We start from the raw sequence: 22267 nt of genomic DNA, 5'->3' as shown, positions 1-22267 counted from the left end.
GTCTCTTCAATAAATGCTGCACAAGACTTTCCATGGATGCCTCCACTTATACTGTACATAAAATAACTCAACATGCATCACAGATCTAAATGTAAGACCTAAAACTACCAGGAAGCAGCACAGGAGACACCTTTCATGACACTGGCATAGGAAATGATTTTTTAGATAATATCCTAGAAGCACAGGCAACAAAAGCAAACATGACAGATGTGATTATATAAACCAAAGAAATTTCTGAGCACCAAAATAAAAAGGCAGCCAAACGAAGAGACAACTGTTAGAATGGGATTAATATATTCATAAAGTATGTCCCTGAAAGAGGAAGAAAATTGAGGATATGCAAGTAATTTTTAAAACTCAAAAACAACAACCCATTTAAGAAATAGTCAGCAGTCACAACAGACATTTCTCAGAAGAAGAAATTCAAATAACCAACCGACAATATGAAAAACAGTTTAGTTTCACTAACCATCAAGGAAATGAAAAGGAAAGTCACAATGAGGACTCATCCCATTCCGATTAGGATGTTTCTTGTCAAAAATACCACATTCTGAAAAGAATATGGAGAAAAGGAAACCCTTATACACTGTTGGTACAATATACATTAGAACAGCCACTACTGAGAACAGCATGAAGGCTGCTTAAAAATTATAACTACCTTATGATCCAGCTATCCCACTTCTCAGTGTATTTCTAAAGGGAATCAAATAATCACTTTCATTGCAGCACCATTCATAATAGCTAAGCTATGGAATTAACCCAGGTGTCCATCAGTGGAAGAATGGAGGGGTAAAATGTGATACACACACACACACACACACACACACACCACACAGGTATACACAAAATACAGTATCGTTTACCCATGATAAAGAATGAAACACTCCCATTTGCAGCAAAATGATTGGAACTCAAGATCATCATGTTAAATGAAAACTAATATAATGTTAAATAAACCAGACATAGAAAGATCCCTATGACATTTCTTTGATAAAGTTTGATAAAGTTTAAAAAATTGCCCATGTGAACTCTGAACAGGGATTAGCACAATTTGGGAGCCATGGGCATAGGTTGAATAACAGATACCAAAACCCAGTCAGACAAAAGAAGTAAGTTGTAGTGCTCTGCAGTGCACTAGTACCTCTGAAGTTCAAGACAATCAATTATTTACTGTAGAAAGAGCCAGAGTAAAGGAGCTAGCAGGGTCCAAGTGCAAAGAAATAATATGAAATGGAAATGGTAGCTAGCTGGTTTGATCAGTTTATGCTGTGCACATGTATTGACATATTAGACTGGACCCCATAAACACACACTAGCATTGCAAAATTTTTTTAAAATAAATAATTTAAGAAAAAAATAACAAATATTTAAGAAATAATTTTTTAAAAATCTGAAAAGTGTGGTATTCAATGAAGGAAGAAATGAAAATCATCCATAACTGCCCTCCAAAGTTAAAAACTGACAATAAAACTGTATATATGTGAATATACATGTCTATGTGTGCATGAAATGCTCCATAACAAAAGTAACCTACAAAATGAGTTAGAAACTGTGGTGATAGTCACTAAACTTTTAAAATATCAACGTAGCCTATGGTGCGGTTTCACATGTGTGTAAAATAAAGACATGCAGGGCCGTTAAACACAAGAACTTCAGGAAAGCAGTACACTCAAATACAAAAAGGAGGGAAGGGAATTATGTCTTTAGCTGTACCTGTAATGTCCCCTTCCTTTACAAAATACTGTCTGAAACAGTTTGGCAAAAGGCTAATTCTGTTAAACGTAGGTGGTGAGTATATGGGTATCTTTATACTTGATTTATTTTATAATGGCTTTATTTTCCTACATTTTTAAAATACTTCATACTGAAAACTAAAATAGGAATAAAAACCATTCATTTAGCAGGTAGCTTCAGAACAATTAACAGGCAATAAGACAATATGTAAACATTACATTTTGCATTTTGTGACAATAAAACCTATCTTTATATTGAATTTTAAATTTTTATGTATTTTTATTTATTTAAAATGCACAGTGACTTGGGGCTGGTGTTCTGGCATAGCAGGTGAAGCTGATGCCTGCAACACTGGCATCCCATGTGTGTGCTGGTTCAAGACCCGGCTGCTCCACTTCTGATCCAGCTCCTGAGAAAGCAGCAGAGGATGGCCCAAGTGCTTAGACCCCTGCTACATGGAAGATCAAGAAGAAGCTCCTGGCTCCTGACTTTGGCCTGGCCCAGCCCCAGCCATTGCAACCATTTGGAGAGTCTCTTCCTCTCTCTGTGTAACTCTGACTTTCAAATAAATAGATAAATCTAAAAAAAAAGACAGCATGACAGAGAGAGAGAGCAACAAACATAGATCTTCCGCCCACTGGTTCATTCCCCAAATGCCCACCACAGCCAGTGTTGGGCCAGACCAAAAGCAGAAGCCTAGAATTCCATTCAGGTGTCTCTCATGGGTTTCAAGGACCCAAGTGCTTGAGCTGCCATCAGCCACCTACATAGGTGTATCAGCAGGAAACTGGAGAAGTGATGCAACCAGAGCTCAACTGTCGCTCCCCCTCTTCGTGGAGGAGCAACACAGGACCCTGCGCTGTTCTTTCGTCTGCTCGGCCCTCCCCGGGTTTGCTGCTGGTTCTTCCCGGGTTGGTACTATCCCTTCCACCTCCGTGGAAGGGCAGTTCCCCCTGGCCACATTCCCCACTTCTGCAGGGGAGTGGCACACCGCCGGCCGGCTCTTCTCGGGGGCTGCACAGGTGTTCCTTCAGCTAGATGTTCCCCATAGATGTTCCTGGTGCATGCCGTCTCTCTCCTCCTTTATAGTCCTCCTCCGCCAATCCTAACTCAGCTGCCCACACGCCGAGTACGCTGCTCTCCAATCAGGAGCAAGTCCTACAGTTTATTGGTTGAACTGGAGGCAGCTGTGCGGAAGCTGTTTACTTCTCTCCCAGCGCCATATTGTGGGAGAGCAGATGCATAGAATAAGTCTTAATTCCAGTAACTTAGTCCAGTCCGGATTGCTCCCCACACTCAACCTGCACTCTAATATGGGATGCTTAACTCACCATGCCCACTGTGCAACCCCCCTCCCAATTTGACATTTTAAATGTTGAAAACACAAGAAAACACTTGGAGAACCTCATAGGCAGCATCTAGAAAAACAACTAGCACAATGCTGATTCCTAAAAATACCCAAGAAAAATAGCAATTGAATGATGTGAAAGATACACTTAGACATGTCTCTGATACCCTCCAAGATCCTTGCAAATCACTGTCAACACCCTCTGTGCCAGGAAATCACCCTCTACTTCTTAAAAATTCCCCAGTACACTTTATAAACCATTTTGACCTGTTCTGCAGCAAGTGACTCATTTGCAGACAAGGGATACCATCATTATTCAGATCTAAATCATACAAAGCACCCATACAAACCTTAGAAAAAGGAAATCTGGACCAAGCATGGCCCTCAGGTCCTATTGCCTGCAGCCTGCACCCTCATCTCTTCAGTGTCCCCAACTCCACTTCTCTTCAGTCCACTCTCAGCTCAGGAGCAAAAATTCTGTTTCGGATATTTTATGTGTGTCCTCTCGGGAAGAAAAAAAATTAGCATTACATCTACTCAAATCTCAAAATTTGAAAGGTTTTTCCAGCTACATTTTAAAACTATTTATATATTTATTCTTGTTTTTATTTGAAAGAGAACAAATAGAAAGTGCTTTGTTATCATTTATGGTCTAAAATAGATGTTCTAAATGACTGTTTTTTTCATTCTCCAGGATTCATACACTACCACATGTCATTATTATGTCATCTATACAAGACAGGACTGCCATATTCAGCCTGGGGAGCTAACTGGGGTCTCAGCAACTTCTAGGCTTGGAGAAGGGAAGCCACACTATTCCCCTACCATCCCCCACTGCTACAGAGCTCCAGAGTCTGCAAAAAAGAGTTCACAGTGGGCCTCTGCAACACTCCTACCAGAATCAGTCAGCACAACTTGTAGGGCAAAGCAAAGATTCTCTACATCCTGCAATGGTGATAGTTTGTGGCATTACTCCAGAGTTACGCTCACACACTGTATGAGCCAGAGCAATGCCCTTTCATTTCTGGGGGTTAGCACCAACATCAGCTCATTTAAAAAAAAACACCCCCCACCCTGGGAGATCTGTACCCTGCAACACCAGGTCTGTAACAATTAGTTCTAAATTTCTCAATCCCGCTGAAATCTACCCAGTGCAATTACTTAAGAAACTGCTTGCATTCCACCTGTCTGGACTCATACCCACCAGAATAAAATCTGTACACCTTGTAGTCACATGTAGGACTGGAACAGGATCCCAGCACTGCAGGCACAGAATTACCGAATTTACATGCTAAGCCACAGTGCCAGCCCCTTCACTTCCATTTTTTTTTTTTTTTGACAGGCAGAGTGGACAGTGTGAGAGAGAAACAGAGAAAGAAAGATGTTCCAGGCTGGCGCCACGGCTCAATAGGCTAATCCTCCGCCTTGCTGGGCCGGCACACCGGGTTCTAGTCCTGGTCAGGGCGCTGGATTCTGTCCCGGTTGCCCCTCTTCCACTCCAGCTCTCTGCTGTGGCCAAGGAGTGCAGTGGAGGATGGCCCAAGTGCTTGGGCCCTGCACCCACATGGGAGACCAGGAGAAGCACCTGGCTCTTGCCATCGGATCAGCATGGTACACCGGCCTCAGAGCACCTTTTTCCATTGGTTCACCCTCCAATGGCCGCTGCGGCCAGCGCGCTGCGGCTGGCACACCACGCCGAATCGAAGCCAGGAGCCAGGTGCTTCTCCTGGTCTCCCATGCAGGTGAAGGGCCCAAGGACTTGGGCCATCCTCCTCTGCACTCCTGGGCAACAGCAGAGAGCTGGACTGGAAGAGGAGCAACCGGGACAGAATCTGGTGCCCTGACCGGGACTAGAACCCGCTGTGCCGGCACCACAGATGGAGGATTAGCTTATTGAGCCACGGCGCCAGCCTCACTTCCATTTTTAACACCATTACTGGAGTATTTGGCAATAAAGACATTTGTATCCCACATTCAGAGTACCTGGGGTTCAACATACAGATCTGGCTCCTAACTCCAGCTTCCTTCTAATGCAGACTTTGAGAGCAGCAACGGCTTGGGTAGTTGGGTTCTTGCCACCCATATGGCAAAGCTGGATTGAGTTCTTGACTTCTGGTTTGACTGGCCCCATCTCAGCCATTGCAGGTATTTGGGAAATAATCCAGTACATAAGAGCTCTCTCTCAAATAATCATTTCAAATTTTAAAAATATGAAAATCATTACCATATGCCAAGCCATGTGCTAGGTACTGGGAATAAGATAGAGACCTCTCTTGGAGTTTCCATAGTAGAAGCTGTGTCAGACAGTGCATAATAAAATAGATTATGAAAAGGGCTCTGAAGGAAGTCAGCTGGGTTCTGGTCACAGCAGTATGCTTTGCGGACATTAACATCTTACGTATCTTCTCTATGGGCCACACAGGGTAAAACCACGAAAAAGTGCCATTGTTACTTCTAGGCTAGCAGCTGTACTGAGCCAGGGTAGAATGGAGGAAGTTTTCCTATGCCAATGTAAACTGCTATTGATTTCTGTTCTAATCATCACACCCACACTGAATTGCCCATGTCTCTACAGAAATCTTCCAAGAACTGATTTCATTGTAGCCCCTACCTAACAGAACTGTCAAATATGAAAACAAGGATACTGAGACTTTAGAGGAAATGGCCTCGTTCCATAATAAATAAGCATAATAGGGCCAGTTAGGGCCCTGATGGGAGGAAAGACAGCTCTTGGATTTGAACTTGGAGGAGGAAACTTCAAGCTGGCAACCAGAACCAGATAACTCTGAAGACCCCCCCCCAAAAAAAAAACAGCCCTGTTACTTCCTTGGGAAAGTCCACCTCCCCAGCCCCACCCCACACTAGTGGGCTGCTGGGGTTCTGGAGCCACCTGGGTCTGTGACCCAATGGCTGTAGAAAAAGGCTGCCCTGGCTCAAAGCAGAAGAGCCCTGGAGGCGGAGCCTAATAAAGAATGTGTAAATAAAGGTCAGGTGTCATAAAGGGTGGGGCGGGGTGCACAGTTGCTAAGGCATGCCCTCTAAGGGGCTGCCATAATTCATTAGCTCATGCTCAGGGCATGCTGTGTGTGCCCTAGCAGCCTGAGTTACTGTATCCTGAAAATTCATTAGCTCATGCTCAGGGCATACTGCATGTGCCCCAGCAGCCTGAGTCACTGTATCTTGAAAACCCCGTCAATGACCCCTTTGTGCTTGTGGGTCCCATGGCTCCTCTTCAACTGGCAGCCTTTGTGGCTGCCAGTCCAGGCGACTCAGCCTCTGGAGTGGGCCCAGGACCTGGTCCAGCTGACCTCCAGCCTCCCTTGGCTCTCTGAGCCCTGGTCTTCCCACTCCCCGAACTTCCCACCTGAATCGCCTGACGCACTCACACCCCCGGCAGACCCCGGCGGCTTTGATTACCTGGGGTCTTCTACTCTCTCCCAGATGCTGGCCTCGCCTCGAGAGTCCACTGTGAGTTTGCTTCCTTTTCTGGACATGGATTCAGCTCAAGGGGTGCCCCCAGAGCCAGAACAGCTTGCTGTTCCAAAGCAGTATTTCAATAGGCTGACTCGACAACAGAGGCTACCAGAGGCCATTCCCGTGCTAGACGGGGATCAGGTTCAGCCCCTGGCTCTGCCTCCTTGACTGGAAGGAAAGATTCACCAGTCATTGTAAGCATTCGTTCTGCCTCTAGACAGTCAGGATTCACAAGGAAACAAGTTGATTGTTTCACCCCTGACCCCCAAGAAAGATCTAGCTCGGCGTCGACGGCTTCCTAAGGTTGGTGTTGGAATTCCAGACAAAGCGGCCAAGCTTCAGGGTCAAAATCAAGTGTTGCCGGCTGACTATGGGGTCTATCCTGGTGGTTTTCCTACGGAATCCCAGGAGAACCCAGGGGAACCTGCACAGCCCTCTGAGCAGGCTGAACCATCTCAATTCCTGCTGGAGGGCCAGACTCAAAATCCAGAGACTCAGGAGCCCATCCAATCCTCCTCCGCACAGCAAGAAGGACAAGCTCCTCCTCCACAGGCCGTTGAACCAGATGAACCTTCTTCACCCCAGCAAGAGGGCCCAGGTGCAGACCTGCAGCAGCCCGAGGAAGAAGCATCTCCGTTGCAGCAGGAGGCCCCCGCTCAGAATCCATTTGCTACTGCAGTAGTAGGTCAGGCATCAGTGTATCACAGTCTTAACACTCCATCCTCACCTCAGATTGTAGCTCTCCAAGCAAACTTCCCCAGCGTCACACTGAAACCTGCAGACACGGAGCTGACAGAAGCCTCAGGGGCAGGTGAGGAAGTTCAGTCTACTCCAAGCACGGAGCAGGCTCCAGCTCAGCCTCTGGGGCATCCTGAGGGAGTGGGACTCCCCTCAGCCCAACAAGAGGCCCCAGAGCAGATACCAGAATTCCCTGGGAAGGTGGAATCTTGGACTCAAGAGGGTCTAGCTCAGACCTCAGATCTCCCTGAGGAGACTGGACCTTTCTCTACCCAAAACGATGCCACAGCTCAGCCCTCAGAGTATGCTGAGGAAGTCAGCCCATCTGTAGCCCAGCAGGGGGCCCCAGCTCAGCCTTCCGGCCTGCCTGTGAACACTGAATATTCCTCCAGCAATCAGGAGCAGCCTGCTCAGCCTTCTGAGTCTCCAGAGATCGAACCTTCTAGAAGCCAACTGGAAGCCCCGGAGAAGCCTTCGGCACTCCCTGTGGAAGTCAAATCTCCAGTACAGCAAGATCCCCGAGCTCAAGCGCTAGAATCTCCTGAAGAGACTATCATAGCTCAGACTCCACAGATTCAGAAGGGGACGGACTGGTCTCCAGATCAGAATCAAGTTCACCGTTATAACCTGCCCAATGTTACCATCAAGCCTGCAGATGTGGCGCTGACCATAACTCCGGAGCCTACCATGGAGCGGGACTCTTCTCCAGTGCAGCAGGAGGGCTCTGCTCAGACTCCGGGCCCTTCTGTGGAGACAGAACCCTATATTAGTGATCAGGAGCAGCCCACTCAGTATGTTGAGTCTTCTGTAGAGAACAAACCCTCTCCAGCCCAGCAGGAGACCCCATATCAAACTCTGGGCCCTTCCCTGGAGACAGAAGCTTCTCCAGCCCAGCAGGAACCCCCAGAGCTGACTCCGGTCCCTTCTGCAGAGACGGAACCTTCCCCATTCCAGCAGGCACCCAGAGCTCACACTGCACGCCCTTCCGTGGAGGCAGAACCTTCTCCCCGTGAACAGGAGCAGATAGCTCAGTATGCGGAGGCTCTGGTGGAGACAGCCTCCTCCAGGCCCTCCCGTGGAGACAGAGCCTTCTCTCAGAGAACAGCAGCAGATTGCTCAGTACGCGGAGGCCCTGGTGGAGACTCAAGCTCCTCCAGGCCAGCTGGAGGCCCTAGCTCTGACTCCAGTCCCTCCTATGGAGACCGAACCTTATATCAGTGAGCAGGAGCAACCAAGGCGGCCCTCTGAGTCTTCTGAGGAGGTTGAATCTTCTGGAAAGAAGACAGAAGTCCCAGCCCAGCCTCCAAGTCATCACACAGTGACCATTTTACCTCCTGGTCACCATCAAGTTCAGCAGTACGACTTGCCCAATGTGACTACTAAACCTCCAGACCTGCAGCTGACCCTAACACCAAAACCTGAAGCAGAAGTGGAAACATTTCCAGTCAGCCACGAGGTCACAACAACGCAGGCCTCAGTCCCAGCTCTGCCTCCAACGCCTCTTGAAGAGGTCGAACCACTGCCAATTCAATCTCCAGAAGTTACGCAGGATGAGAAACCCTCTACGACCCAGCAGGAGGAAACAGCTGAAATTTTACAGACCCCCGTGGAGGCTGGACCTTCTCCAATCCATCAGGAAGCCCAAGCCCACACCTAAGTGTTCCCTACGGAGCCTGAGCCTTTGAAAGACCAGGAGGCAGACACAGCTCAGCAGCCAAAGCCCCCGGAAGAGGATGAGCACTCCCCACTTCCAGGGGTCCCAGCTCAGCCTGAAGAACTGAAGGAACCTTCACCAAGCCAGCAGGGGATTTCCGTTCCACCTCTAGAGCACCCCGTGAGTGCTTACCAATTACCACTCCAACAGGGAAACACAAACCAGCCTTCAGATATCTTCCCAGAGATGAGTGATGCTATCCCAATGAATATGGCATTTTCACCTCATATTCCAGAAGAAATACTCAGAACTCAGCATTTAAGGTTGTCTAAAACCAAACCAAAACATGTGGATATTGACCTTACCAGAACCCTAAAGCCCACTCCAGAGGTTTATCCTTACCCCAGTCAGCAGGAAGGACCTGCCCAGCCTACAGTTCCCACCAAGCAAGTTGAATTTTCTCCAACCCAGCTTGGGCCTCCTCTTGCCAAGCCTCCAGCACTGCCTGAAAAGATGGAACTTTCTCGAGCTGAGCCTCTAGAGCCCCTCAAGGAGGCAAAACAAGATCCAGTGCAAAATATAGCCCCAGCCGAGGCACAAGACTTCCCTAACACTCAATCGTCTGCAACCCAGCAGGAGCTTCAAACTCAGCAGCCAAACCTGACCAAAGTCACAGGTCAACCTTTGGATGTGGAACTCACCATAACTACACAACCTGGAATGGAAGGCGGACTTTCTCCAATCATGCAGGAGGCCCCAGTTCAGCTTCCAGGGCCATCTAAGGGGGGTATAGCTCAATCCCCAGGATATCAGGGGATGACAGTTCCAACACCAGCTCAGGATCAAGCTCAGTTTCCAAAATCACCCCGCATCACATTTCAACCTTTTGATCTGGCACTTACAATAACTCCACAGCCCATTACAGAGGCTGAACTTGCCACAAATGTGCAGGAGACTCCACCTAAAGAATCTGTAGCTCAGCCACCAGTGCATCATGAGGGTCAAAATCAACCTCCACTATCACCCAGTGTCACAAATCAACCTTTAGACCTGGCACTTACCATTACTACAGAACCTACTACAGAGGCTGAGCATCCTACAGACCTGAGCAAGACTACAGCTCCATCTCCAAACCTGACTCCAGTCACAACTCAACATCTGGACCTGGGACTCACCATAACTCCAGAAACCAGCAGTATGGTGACTGAACCCTCCACAGACATGCAGGAGACCTCCAGTCAACCTTCCACGGAGGGTGTAACCCAATCTCCAATACATCAAGAGGTGACAGTTCCAACACTGGGTCATAATCAAGCTCAATATCCAACATTGCCTCACATCACAGTTCAGCCTTTGGACACAGTGCTTACCATAAATGCAAAGCGTACCAGGAAGGCTGAACATTCTACAGCCCTGAAGAAGACTAAAGTACCTCCCGTGCTCCATGAGGAGGTATTTTCACAACCAGACCAGGTTCAGGCTCAGCATCCAACCCTGACAGAAGTCACAGTTCAACCTTTTGATGTAGAACTTACCCTAACTCCAGAATCCATTGTGGAGGGTGAACCACTCCCAACCATGCAGGAGACTTCAGGGCAGCCTCCAGGGCCACATAATGAAGTGGTCTATCAGCCTCCAGTTTATTATGAGATGGTAGTTCCAAAACCAAGTCAAGATCAAACTCCGCATCCAATGTCACCCAGTGGCACAGCTGAACCTTCGAAGTTAGAGTCAACCATAACTCAGGTACCCACTACACAGGATGAACATTCTACAGCCTTCAAGTCTATATCTCCTCCTCCTTATCCAATGTACCCTGAGGTGACATTTTCACCTCCAGTCCAGATTCAGACTCAGCATACAAACCTGCCTCAAGTCACAGTCAAGCCTCTGGACCTGGAAATTACCCAAACTCCACAACGTACTACAGAGGCTACACCTTCTACTACCATGCAAATGACCCTAATTCAGTCTACAGAGCCACTAAAGGAGCTCGTAACTCAGTCCCCAGGGTACAATGAGATGACAGTTCCAACAGCAGGTCAGCATCAAGCTCAGCACCCAACATTATCCAGTGTCATAGCTCAGCCTTCCAAGATGGAGCTAACCATAACTCTGGTACCCACTGCAAAAGCTGGCCATTCTCCATCCCTGAAGAAGACTACAGATCTACATCCAGGCCAGGTTCAGACTCAGCACTCAACCCTAACTGAAGTCACAGATCAACCCCTGAATGCGGCTGCCACCATAAATGTCTGTGAGCTCTGCACCTGCAAAGATGAGACACTTTCATGCACTGGCCTCAGCCCAGTGCAGAAGCTTCACAGAGTTCCTGTACCAGAGCCCAACAGCTACAACGGCACCTTCAGCATATTGTAAGAATCTCCCTTCCTCATGGTTCCCTACAGCCTGCCTGTCTCAGCAGCTTTTCCCCAAGATCTTCTGAGCCCTCCTCAAGTCCCCACCTTATGTTGACTCTCTGTGTATGTTTTTTTTTTCTGGACAGGCAGAATTAGACAGTGAGAGAGAGAGAGACAGAAAGAAAGGTCTTCCTTTTTCCATTGGTTCACCCCCAAGTGGCCACTTTGCTTGTGAGCTTTCTTATCCTCCTTCTCTTCTTAGACTTGTGTCCCTTCTACAGTCTCATGTGATTGCCCTTACTCCTTTTCCTGATTCTTTATTCATTGACATTCACCATACTATTACCTCATTGCTTTACTCCCATTCTTAAACACAGCCCTCATCCCGACTTATTAGAGATGATACAACAGGTTTAAGGATAGATTCTGGAGCCAGGTTGCCTGGCTTTGAACACAGGTCTCCCAGGGATTAGCTTTGTGACTTTGGACAAGTTATTTAGCTTGGATTCAATATCCTCATCTGTAAAGCTGGCTTAAAGAATGGTGCGATGGATTGTAACAGAAAATAAAAATGCGTGACTCCACAGTCTTTCCCTGGATGACAGCGAGAATGGTGGTGGTCTATAAGGCAGAAGCACAGCAGTCAGAAAGAAGAGCCCGTTAGTGGGAGATGTGTTCAGTGTTAGGCACTTTTTATTGATGAGCATAAAGTAACCCGAGAGGACATATCCACCAGGAAGGTGAGCATACAGGTATCTGTTTTATTGCTGCTCCTGCTTCCAGGAAAATGTGTACCTAAAACACACATGTTCATTGTTGCTGAGGAGTGAGGACAGAGTTAAAGGTAAGCACTCACAGCAATTCAAAGTTGAAGCTAAATATAAGTCATTTAACAGCTTCTTGTAAACAAGTATCGATTATGAGTACCTTCCCCCTTTTTAAAAAGTGCATAGAATGTAGGATAAAATGTGAAAGTATGAACCCCCACACACCCTCATCATCCCCTGGTCCTCACTCTATCACCTGTAACTCAGGCTGTGTGTCTTTCCTTCCAACCTCCTCTCACTTTTTTTCCTATGGAGGTAATGCTTGGCTCCTGGCTCAGTGATCGGCACTTTTACCCTATGCTGTATTCCAAAAGGCTTTCCACATCAGCACCTTAGTCCCTCTGATTTTAAATTGTCTGTATCCATTCAGTACTTGGAAAGATTTCAGCAGAGGGCACTTGGCCAAAGCACTGGTATTACCTGCATAGGTTTTCATTATTCTTATTGGTGACAATACATTTTGCCCATTTTTTCTTGAATAATTTATCCTTTTCTCACTGATTTGTAGAAGTCAGTGTAGACACCTGAGTTATTTTGGTGAAAATACTTAATATTCAAAGTGATTGACTGTCTTTACTGTCAAAGAGACTGGACAGAGATGAAGTTAAGCTTCTGAGAGGATGCTTCATTGTTTATGTCAGTGGCCCCTCATTATTTATTGAGTGAGCAAACTGGGAAGCAGAGAGCTACGGAACATAAAAGCACTGGTATTTATTAGAAAGCTGATAATATTTCTGTATTTCAATACTCCCCCATGAGGGTGCCATGATTTTTTTCCTTGTTCTGTTCATTCTTTTCCAACCCATTCAAGGATGTGAACTGTGTTCCTTTACAGAAATTTCCAAGGAAACTCGATTTCTTTCATTGATGAAAATGTATGGAAAGCATACCGCTGGGCTGAGACACTGTGAGTACATGCTCCCAAACATGAATACACAAAACTAACTGCATTGTAAGAGCTTTCTTGTTCTACTATTTTGAAGTCAGTATGTCAGAAAAAGTATTCCCCTCTCCATGTCACAATCAACATCTGTTGATTATAATTCTATGGTTGTTTTAACAAGGCACAGAATTTGAAATAAGAAACTACTTCTATTTATTTGCATTTTATCAGTAATACCATTACATTCTTAGTAGATAAAAAGTGATAGGGTAGTGAAGACCTTCATTATGTCCTAACTCCCTACCTATGAGGTAATAATTACTGCTCTGAGTTTGGCATATATCCTTCCAAAAAATTACCTACAAACATATTTACATAGAGCATAATAGCTGTGTTGTGTGGTTTCTTTCTTTTTTTAACCTAAATAGTAACATCCTGCAACTTGGTTCTTTCACTTCATGGTTTCTCCTGGATTTCTTTCCCTCCTAGTACTCAGTCAGATACCCTATTCATTTAACTCCTGCATGATATTCTATAGTATGGATGGCCATTTCACAGTTTACTTAATAATCCCTCTATTGATGGATTTTCAATTATGTCCACTTATGTATTGCGGCAAGGAAAATCCTTGTGCACACTTGTGAACATGGACAAGCATTTTGCAAAATAGAAGTCTAGAAAGAAAATGGGGCAGCTAGCACTGTGACACAGCGGAAAAGCCTCCGCCGGCCATGCCAGCATCCCATATGGGCGCTGGTTTGAGTCCTGGCTGCTCCACTTCTGATCCAGATCTCTGATATGGCCTGGGAAAGCAGTGGAAGATGGCCCAAGTGCTTGGGCCCCTGCACCCATGTGGGAGACCTTGAAGAAGCTCCTGGCTCCTGGCTTCGGATCAGCACAGCTCCGGCCATTGTGGCCAACTGGGGAGTGAGCCAGTGGATTGAAGACCCCTCTCTCTCTCTCTGCCTCTCTCTCTCTCTCTCTGCCTCTCCTTCTCTCTGTGTGTAACTTGACTTTCAAATAAATAAATAAATCTCAAAAAAAAGAATGAAAATGGATGAAGACTACGGAAATAGGAAATTTTAATTGCCCTCAGAAAAGCTGTGCACACTTACTTACACTCCAGCTAACAGAATATAAGAACATTCATTTCCCTTCATCCTTTTTAAAAAGATGTATTTGTTTACTTGAACTATGGGAGTGGGGGGAGGGGGAGATAGAGCGAGAGCAAATGAGAGAGTGAGAGAAAGACAGAATCTTCCATCCACTGCTTTATTCCCCAAATGCCCAAAACAGCCATGGCTGGGCCAGGCCAAAGCTAAGATCTAATACTTGATTCTGGGTCTCCCACAGGGATGATGAGGAATCAAGCACTTGGGCCATCATCTGCTGCCTCCTAGGTGCACTAGCAGGCATCTGGCTCAGAAGCAGAGGACCCAAGACTTTAACCAGGCTCTCCAATATGGAATTTACACTTCTCAAGTGACGGCTTAGCCTGCTATGCCCCAACACTGACTCTTCCCTTCACCTTTTCACCTCGGGATGCTCTTTGTCTTTTTGCTAATGTGACTGGCAAATAAAAGGGTTCCCAGCTGAATCTGGATTTCTCTGATTACTCATAAATTTAAATGTCTTTATATACTTATTGAACATCTATGTTTCGTTGAGGTTTTGTCCACTGTCCATTTGTTGAATTATCTTTTCCTTACTGATTTTTGAAAGGAATCAGTTTAGACTCCCAATTTTGGGGGAAAATACTTAACATTCAAAGTAATTAACTAAAAATAAAAATCTATCATGTCACCTAGGCCAGTGAACTAGAAATTTTGAAGTGCTGAGTGTAACATAATAAAAAAAAGGAATTAATTGACATTTTTCACGACAGTTTGCGTGTTATATCACTGGGACAACTTGTACAGACATCATAAATTATTTCTGAATACAAACAAGACATATAACAGACAAAGGAGAAGGGTTATGATCACTTTAAGATAAATTTTCCCAGGGCCTGTGCAGTGCTGCAGTAGTGCAGTGGGCTAAGCTGCTACTTGCGGCGCTGGTATCCTGTACGGGCACCAGTTCTAGTCCCAGCTGCTCCACTTTAAATCCAACTCTCTGCTATGGCCTGAGAATGCAGTAGAGGATGGCCCAAGCACTTAGGTCTGTGCACCCATGTAGGAGACCCCAAAGAGGCTCATGGATCCTGGCTCCTGGCTTCCAATTGGCCCAGCTACAGCCATTGCAGCCATTTGGGGAGTGAACCAGTGGAGAGAAGACCTTTCTGTCTCTCCTTCTCTCCATCTGTAATTATAACTCTGAAACAAATAAATAAAATCTTTTTTAAAAAAGATAAAAGTTTCCCCTTAGCCTACTATCTCATTTCTGATGGGAAAATGCTAGAATCAGGCAGTTGTGACTTTTAATTTATGATGTTTCTTAAATACAATACACACAGTTTGTATTTATTTTGGTTATGCTTCGTTTAAAGATGTCCCAAACTTGTAAGAAAAATCAAAGTCAGGGCTGGCACTGTGGCATAGCAGGTAAAGCCACCACCCACAGTGCCAGCATCCCATATGGGTGCCGGTTCAAGTCTCAGCTGCTCCACTTCCGATCCAGCTCTTTGCTATGGCCTGGGAAAGCAGTGGAAGATGGCCCAAGTCCTTGGGCCCATGCACCCACATGGGAAGACCTGGAGGAAGCTCCTGGCTCCTCATTAGCACAGCTCCAGCCTTTGTAGCCAATTGGGGAGGGAACCAGTGGATGGAAGACCTTCCTCTCCCCTCTACCTTCTCCCCTCTCCTTCTCTCTGTGTGTAACTCTGACTTTCAAATAAATAAATAAATCTTTGGAAAAAGGAAAAATCAGAGTCATCTGACACAAAAGTAAATAACACTAGTTTCCTCTGAAGAGTGAAGACGGGAGTTGGAAAGGCTAAGGGATAAAGGGAAGGGGAAGAAAATTTAATTTTTCTTATTTGAGAGGCAAAGGCAGCATGCTATCATACACTGTTCACTCCCCAGATGCCTGTAGTGGTGAGACTGGGTCAGTCAAACTCAGGAACCTCAAACTCAGTCTTGTTCTCCTACATAGATGGCAGGGATTTAAATACTCAGCCATCATTACTGCCTCCCTGGTCAACCTTAACTTGTAGCCCCGGCATACCTCAAACATGGGGCTTCGGTAGTAGGGCTTGGGGAAAAAACAGAAGGAAATGGCAGTTCTGCCAATCTTGGTGCCTCTCAGTGTTAGGTTCTAACAGGGACATCGTGACCTACAGAGCAGACATTACATTTATGATTTGGTGGGAAGGACGGATAGGTGTATAGAGATGGACAAAAAAGGGAGAGTGGGAAAAATGGTTTAAATTAAAATACAACAGACATTGCCACCCTAGAAGTAAATTAGAATCTGGGTATTTAAACAGCACCATTACCAAAGTTTCCTCTACATACAGACTTAGTCCTATGAAGCAAACAGCTGCAGTTAGCTGTCATTTTGATTCAGAAGTACCTCTTTCATTTTCCAGAATCCTCAGTGAAAATGACTTGACTGAATTACATAAGGACTCATTTGAAGGCCTGCTATCCCTCCAACACTTGTAAGTCAGTTAATCATACTTATTTATGAGATTTTAGTTACATTATCTAGGAAACAAATATGGGTCCCAGCTGGATAATCTCTAAGGTTTCTTCTGGAAGTCTACACTGTAGGGTCTCATATCTCTAACATGGAATACCTATTATGTGCTTTGTGGTTTTTTTTTTTTGACAGGCAGAATGGACAGTGAGAGAGTGAGAGAGAGAGAGAGAGACAGAGAAAGAGAGAAAGGTCTTCCTTTGCCATTGTTTCACCCTCCAATGGCCGCCGTGGCCAGTGTGCTGCAGCCGGCGCACTGCACTGATCCGATGGCAGGAGCCATGTGCTTCTCCTGGTTTCCCATGGGGTGCAGGGCTCAAGTACCTGGGCCATCCTCCACTGCACTCCCTGGCAACAGCAGAGAGCTGGCCTGGAAGAGGGGCAACCAGGACAGAATCCGGCGCCCAGGCCGGGACTAGAACCCAGTGTGCCGGCGCCGCAAGGCGGAGGATTAGCCTAGTGAGCCACGGATTATATTTGTATTTAATTTACAAGCAATGGATGAAATTGGATCCAAGGTCTGTCTTCATACAGGTCCTAAGTTAAGAATGAGTTTTATATTTATAAAGGACTGTATAGAGAAACAAAGAAACAAGAAAATGCAACAGAGACAATATGTGGCCCACCAAGTCTCAAACATTTATCATCTGGCCTTTACAAACAAGGTTTGAACAAGTTGGTTTAATACAACAAAGGGAAGAAAAGATAAACCAACAACATTAATTTGAATGCTGTCAACTGAAAGTTGTTAGATGATCTAATCTTGAATAAGTTAACCTTTTAATGATTTCTTTTTTTTATCTTTTATTTAATGAATATAAATTTCCAAAGTACGACTCATGGGTTACAATGGCTTCCCCCCCCATACCGTCCCTCCCACCCACAACCCTCCCTTTCCCACTCCCTCTCCCCTTCCATTCACATCAAGATTCATTTTCGATTATCTTAATATACAGAAGATCAGCTTAGTATACCTTAAGTAAGGATTTCAACAGTTTGCTCCCACACAGAAACATAAAGTGAAAAATAATAGATGATTTTTTTAAATGATGATGAAATCAGATCAGACCTATTGCTGCCTCTACCTATTGCTGAGTAATATTCCAATTGTGTAGTTACACCAGTTTGTTTATCCATTTCATCAGTTTATATAGAACTGTGTTTTCCAACTTTTTGCAATTATAAATAAAGCCGCTAGCAGCACTCACATGCAGGTCTGTGTGTGAATATGTGTCTTCATTTCTTTGGTGTAAATATCTAGGGGTAGGACAGTGCATTACCTACTAAGTGTATATTTAACTGTTTAACACACAGCTAAACTGTTTGCCAAGTAGCTGCTGCAGTCTGCACTCTCACCAACAATGTTCGAGAGTGGCACTTGCAACATGTGTTGTCCCAGTCCTCAGATTTCAACTTTTTTAACAAACATTTAGAAACTGGACGTTGTGGCACAGCATTAAGATACCACTTGGGGGGCTGGCACCGTGACTCACTTGGCTAATCCTCCGCCTGTGGCACCGGCATCCCATATGGGCACCGGGTTCTAGTCCTGGCTGCTCCTCTTCCAGTCCAGCTCTCTGCTGTGGCCTGGAAAGGCAGTGGAGGATGGCCCAAGTGCTTGGGCCCTGCACCCACATGGGAGACCAGGAGGAAGCACCAGCCATTCTATGGGTCTGCTGTGTATCTCGCTTCCCATGCTGGATCGTTCTCTCCCTTTTTTATTCTATCAGCTAGTATTTGCAGACACTAGTCTTGTTTATGTGCTCCCTTTGGCTATTAGTCCTATCATTATTATCAATTTGAACAGAAATTGATCACCGGGACTAGTGAGATGGCATTGGTACATGCCACCTTGATGGGATTGAATTGGAATCCCCTGGTATGTTTCTATGTGGGTGCAAACTGTTGAAATCTTTACTTAATATATGCTAAACTGATCTTCTGTATATAAAGAGAATTGAAAATGAATCTTGATGTGAATGGAAGGGGGGAGGGAGAGGGAAAGGGGAGGGTTGCGGGTGGGAGGGAAGTTATGGGGGGGGAGCCATTGTAATCCATAAGCTGTACTTTGGAAATTTATATTCATTAAATAAAAGTTAAAAAAAGAAAAAAAAAGAAAGACAGAAATACAGAGAGAGAGAAAGATCTTCCATCTGCTGGTTCCTAGCTCAAAAGACCACAACAGCCAGGGCTTGGCCAGGCCAAAGTCAGGAGTCGGAGCTTATTCTGAATCATGTGGGAGCAGGAGCCCAAGCACTTGGGCCATCCTCTGCTGCTTTCCCAAGTGCATTAGCAGGGAGCTGGACCAGAAGTGGAGCAGCTGGGACTTGAACCAGTGCCTATAAGGGATGCTGACACTGCAGGTGAAGGCTTAACCTGCTACAGCACAGCGCTGGCCCCTTTATTGCATATTAATGTGCAATGGTCTTTAATACTTAAATATTATCTAGTAAGAATAAGTTATACCTCAGGTCATTAGCAATTTCAAAAGATTTTCCAATATTTTTTAAAATTTTATTTATTTATTTGACAGATAAGAGTTATAGACAGTGAGAGAGAGACACAGAGAGAAAAGCCTTCCGATGGTTCACTACCCAAATGGCCACAATGGCTGGAGCTGCACTGATCGAAACCAGGAGCCAGGTGCTTCTTCCCAGTCTCTCACATGGGTGCAGGGGCCCAAGGACTGGGGCCATCTTCCACTGCTTTCCCAGGCCATGGCAGAGAGCTAGATCAAAAGCAGAGCAGCTGGCACTAGAACCAGCGCCTATATGAGATGCAGGCGCTGCAGGTGAAGGACTAACCTACTGCACCATGGTGCTGTCCCAGATTTGCCAATATTTTTAAAATTAATGATTTGGGGCCCAGCGCTGTGGTATAGTGGGCTGTCTCCACCTGCGGTGCCAGCATCCCATATGGGCACCGGATCCAGTCCTGGCTTCTCCTTTTCTGATCCATCTCTCTGCTATGGCCTGGGAAAGCAGTAGATGACCTAAGCGCTTGAGCCTCTGCACCTGCATGGGAGACCCGGAAGAAGCTCCTGGCTCCTGGCTTCAGATTGGCCCAGCTCTGGCCATTGAGGCCATTTGGGACGTGAACCAGCTTAAGATGGAAGACCCTTGTCTCTGTCTCTCCCTTTCTGTGTTTGTAACTCTACCTCTCAAATAAATAAAAATCTTCTAAAAAATAAATATTTTATCACTGACATCATCCCTAGTGCATCCATTTTAGTAAGCAGCAAAACTACAACATTCTCTATGCAAGATGCAGTGTTCCTGCCAGAAATGGTCCCTAGTGGGGCTGGTGTTGTGGCATAAGGTGAAGTTGTCTGTGATGCTGGCATCCCATATGGGAGTGCCAGTTCAAGTCCCAGCTGCTCCACTTCCCATCCAGCTCCTTGCTAATGAACCTGGGAAAGCAGCACAGGATGACCAAAGTGCTTGCCCCCTGCCACCCAGGAGAGACCTGAATATAGTTCCTGGCTCCTGGCTCCTGGCTCCTGACTTCAACCCAGCCCAACCCCAGCTGCGGTGGCCATTTGGGGCATGAACCAGTGGCTGGAAGATTTATTCACATTCATTTATATCATTCATATTCTCTCTCTCTCCCTCTCCCTCTCCCTCCACTCATTCTCTCTCTCTCTCCTTTCTCTCCTCCACCCAACCATCACTCTGCCTTTCAAATAAATAAAACTTTTTTTAAAAAAAATCTTAGCCACTCAAAAAGATAAATGTTCCCTGGTGATTATATTCAGTATTGGTCTTAGAAATACAAATTGAGGTACATGCTGTAAAACAACTGATTTGAATGCCTCAAAAATCCCAATGCCATGAAACACTGCAAAAAAGGAACAGTTCTAAACTGAAGAAAATTAAAGAGCCATGAAAATAAAATGCAATGCCTGATTTAAAAGTAGCCAAGACATGTTTGGGACAACTGAGAGCACCTGCATGTGGACCACAATAGATGGTGATGTTAATGTTAAAGCTGACTGGGTGATAACAGTGTTGTGGATATGCAGGAGAATGCCTTTGTTCTTAGGAGATGCAGACTTCAGGTTTAGCAAGAAAAGGTCATCATATCTACAGCTCATTCTCAAATGGTTTGTCCAAGAAGTGCATAGAGACACACACGTGGAAAGTGAATGTGGCAAAATGTTAGCAACAGTTGAATCTAAGTGAAAGAATATGTAAATTCATGGCACCAATCTTTTGGATATTTTTGTAGTCTTGAAAATTTTCAAAATACAAAGTTAGGGGTAGAAAGGACTCAACAAAAATTTCCTGTTAGAATTGAAGTCTAGTAAAACACTAGCTTAGCGTTCTGAGTGCATTCTTTCTATATGAAGCTTTCCCTGGACCCAAAGAAGTAACATTAGTCATCTGTAACAACTCAACCATTGGTTATTCTATTGGTTAGAAAGAGCCTGGCCCACTAAGTGTATCCAGTGTTAATCTAAACTCTATACATTGTGCCCCCAACCCACAGCCTTCGTGTTTCCATGAAACACAGGTTCTGTTTTCCTAATAAAGTCATCCTTTTGCCTCAGAGAAGGCCCCCAAACAACCCAAGGTGGGAGAGCATCAGTACTGTGCAGGTAGTGGTTTGCAAGTGAATAACTACAGTGTCTAACTGTGTTGCACACTCACATGTGTCAGGCACACCTCAAGTGCTGATTCATTTGGTCCTCACATCTCATTAGAGGTAGGTGCTATCAGAATGAGGTGGTTGAGAAACAGAGTCTAAGCCATTTGCCCAAGATCATATTATTAGCAGAGCTAAGATGTGCACCTAATCTGGTGATGGAATCTGTATTCCTAATCACTAAATTATACTGCTTAAGTATAATCTTGAGGACTCACTCCTATTAAACAGGCTGTTTTTATCTCCCTGAACAGCCTCCAATAATTCTTAATAAGATAACCAACTAGCTTTGTCAGCATTTTTGCCAATTTTATTTTAAAAATACTCAAACCTACTAGGGACAGGCTTTGTGGCACAGCAAGGTAAGTCACCACTTGTGATGCCAGCACTCCATATTGGAATGTCAGTTTGAATCCCAGCTACTCCACTCAGCTTTTGTGGCCATTTGGAGAGTGAAAAATAATAATAAATAATAACATAAATAAATAAATCTTTTTAAAAATAATTCAATCCCCCAAGAAAAGTAAAGAATAGTACAAAAAGTACACCGAGAACCCAGGCACTGCCATACAGGATGTGGGTATCACAAGCAGCATACTTCTCATGTGGACTCAATTATTAGCCTTCCTTCCCTCCTCTGCTCCCTCACTCCCACCCCTCCCCCTTCCTCCTCCTCTCTCTTGCTTCCTCCCTTCCTTCTTTCCTCTGAGCAGTTTCATAGTAGTTCCAGAGATGAAGAAATAATAGACACAGTGGACCACCTATGTGGATAGATGTATATACCATAGGCCATGACCACAGCAAAATACCCGCCACCTCAACTTGTGCTTTTATCTTTTTATCATTCTTCCCTTCCATCCCTCCTTGCGCTCCCCAATCCAATTTCCATGTAACCTTGACCTTCTTACTGTTACTATGGGCTATTATGCATGTTCTACACGTTTATAGAAATGGAACCACAAACAG

General features: G+C 45.2%; 1 protein-coding gene across 1 annotated transcript; it reads left to right on the top strand.

The window, feature by feature from the left end:
* Window positions 1-9194: 9194 nt before the first annotated feature.
* Window positions 9195-12513, top strand: LOC138847851 (leucine-rich repeat-containing protein 37A3-like). The gene has a single exon (XM_070067653.1). It carries the CDS (start codon window positions 9195-9197, stop codon window positions 11325-11327), a length of 2133 nt encoding a protein of 710 aa, XP_069923754.1. The 3' UTR covers window positions 11328-12513.
* Window positions 12514-22267: the final 9754 nt, after the last annotated feature.

This window comes from Oryctolagus cuniculus, assembly GCF_964237555.1.
Source record: "Oryctolagus cuniculus chromosome 17 unlocalized genomic scaffold, mOryCun1.1 SUPER_17_unloc_1, whole genome shotgun sequence".
Classification (NCBI taxonomy): domain Eukaryota; kingdom Metazoa; phylum Chordata; class Mammalia; order Lagomorpha; family Leporidae; genus Oryctolagus; species Oryctolagus cuniculus.
The sequence above is the reverse complement of the archived record's forward strand: the minus strand, read 5'-3'. Positions and strand labels throughout refer to the sequence as shown.

Bases quoted from the DNA above. Each gene is read 5' to 3' on its own strand.
- LOC138847851 (XM_070067653.1), top strand. From the start codon at position 9,195: ATGAGTGATGCTATCCCAATGAATATGGCATTTTCACCTCATATTCCA.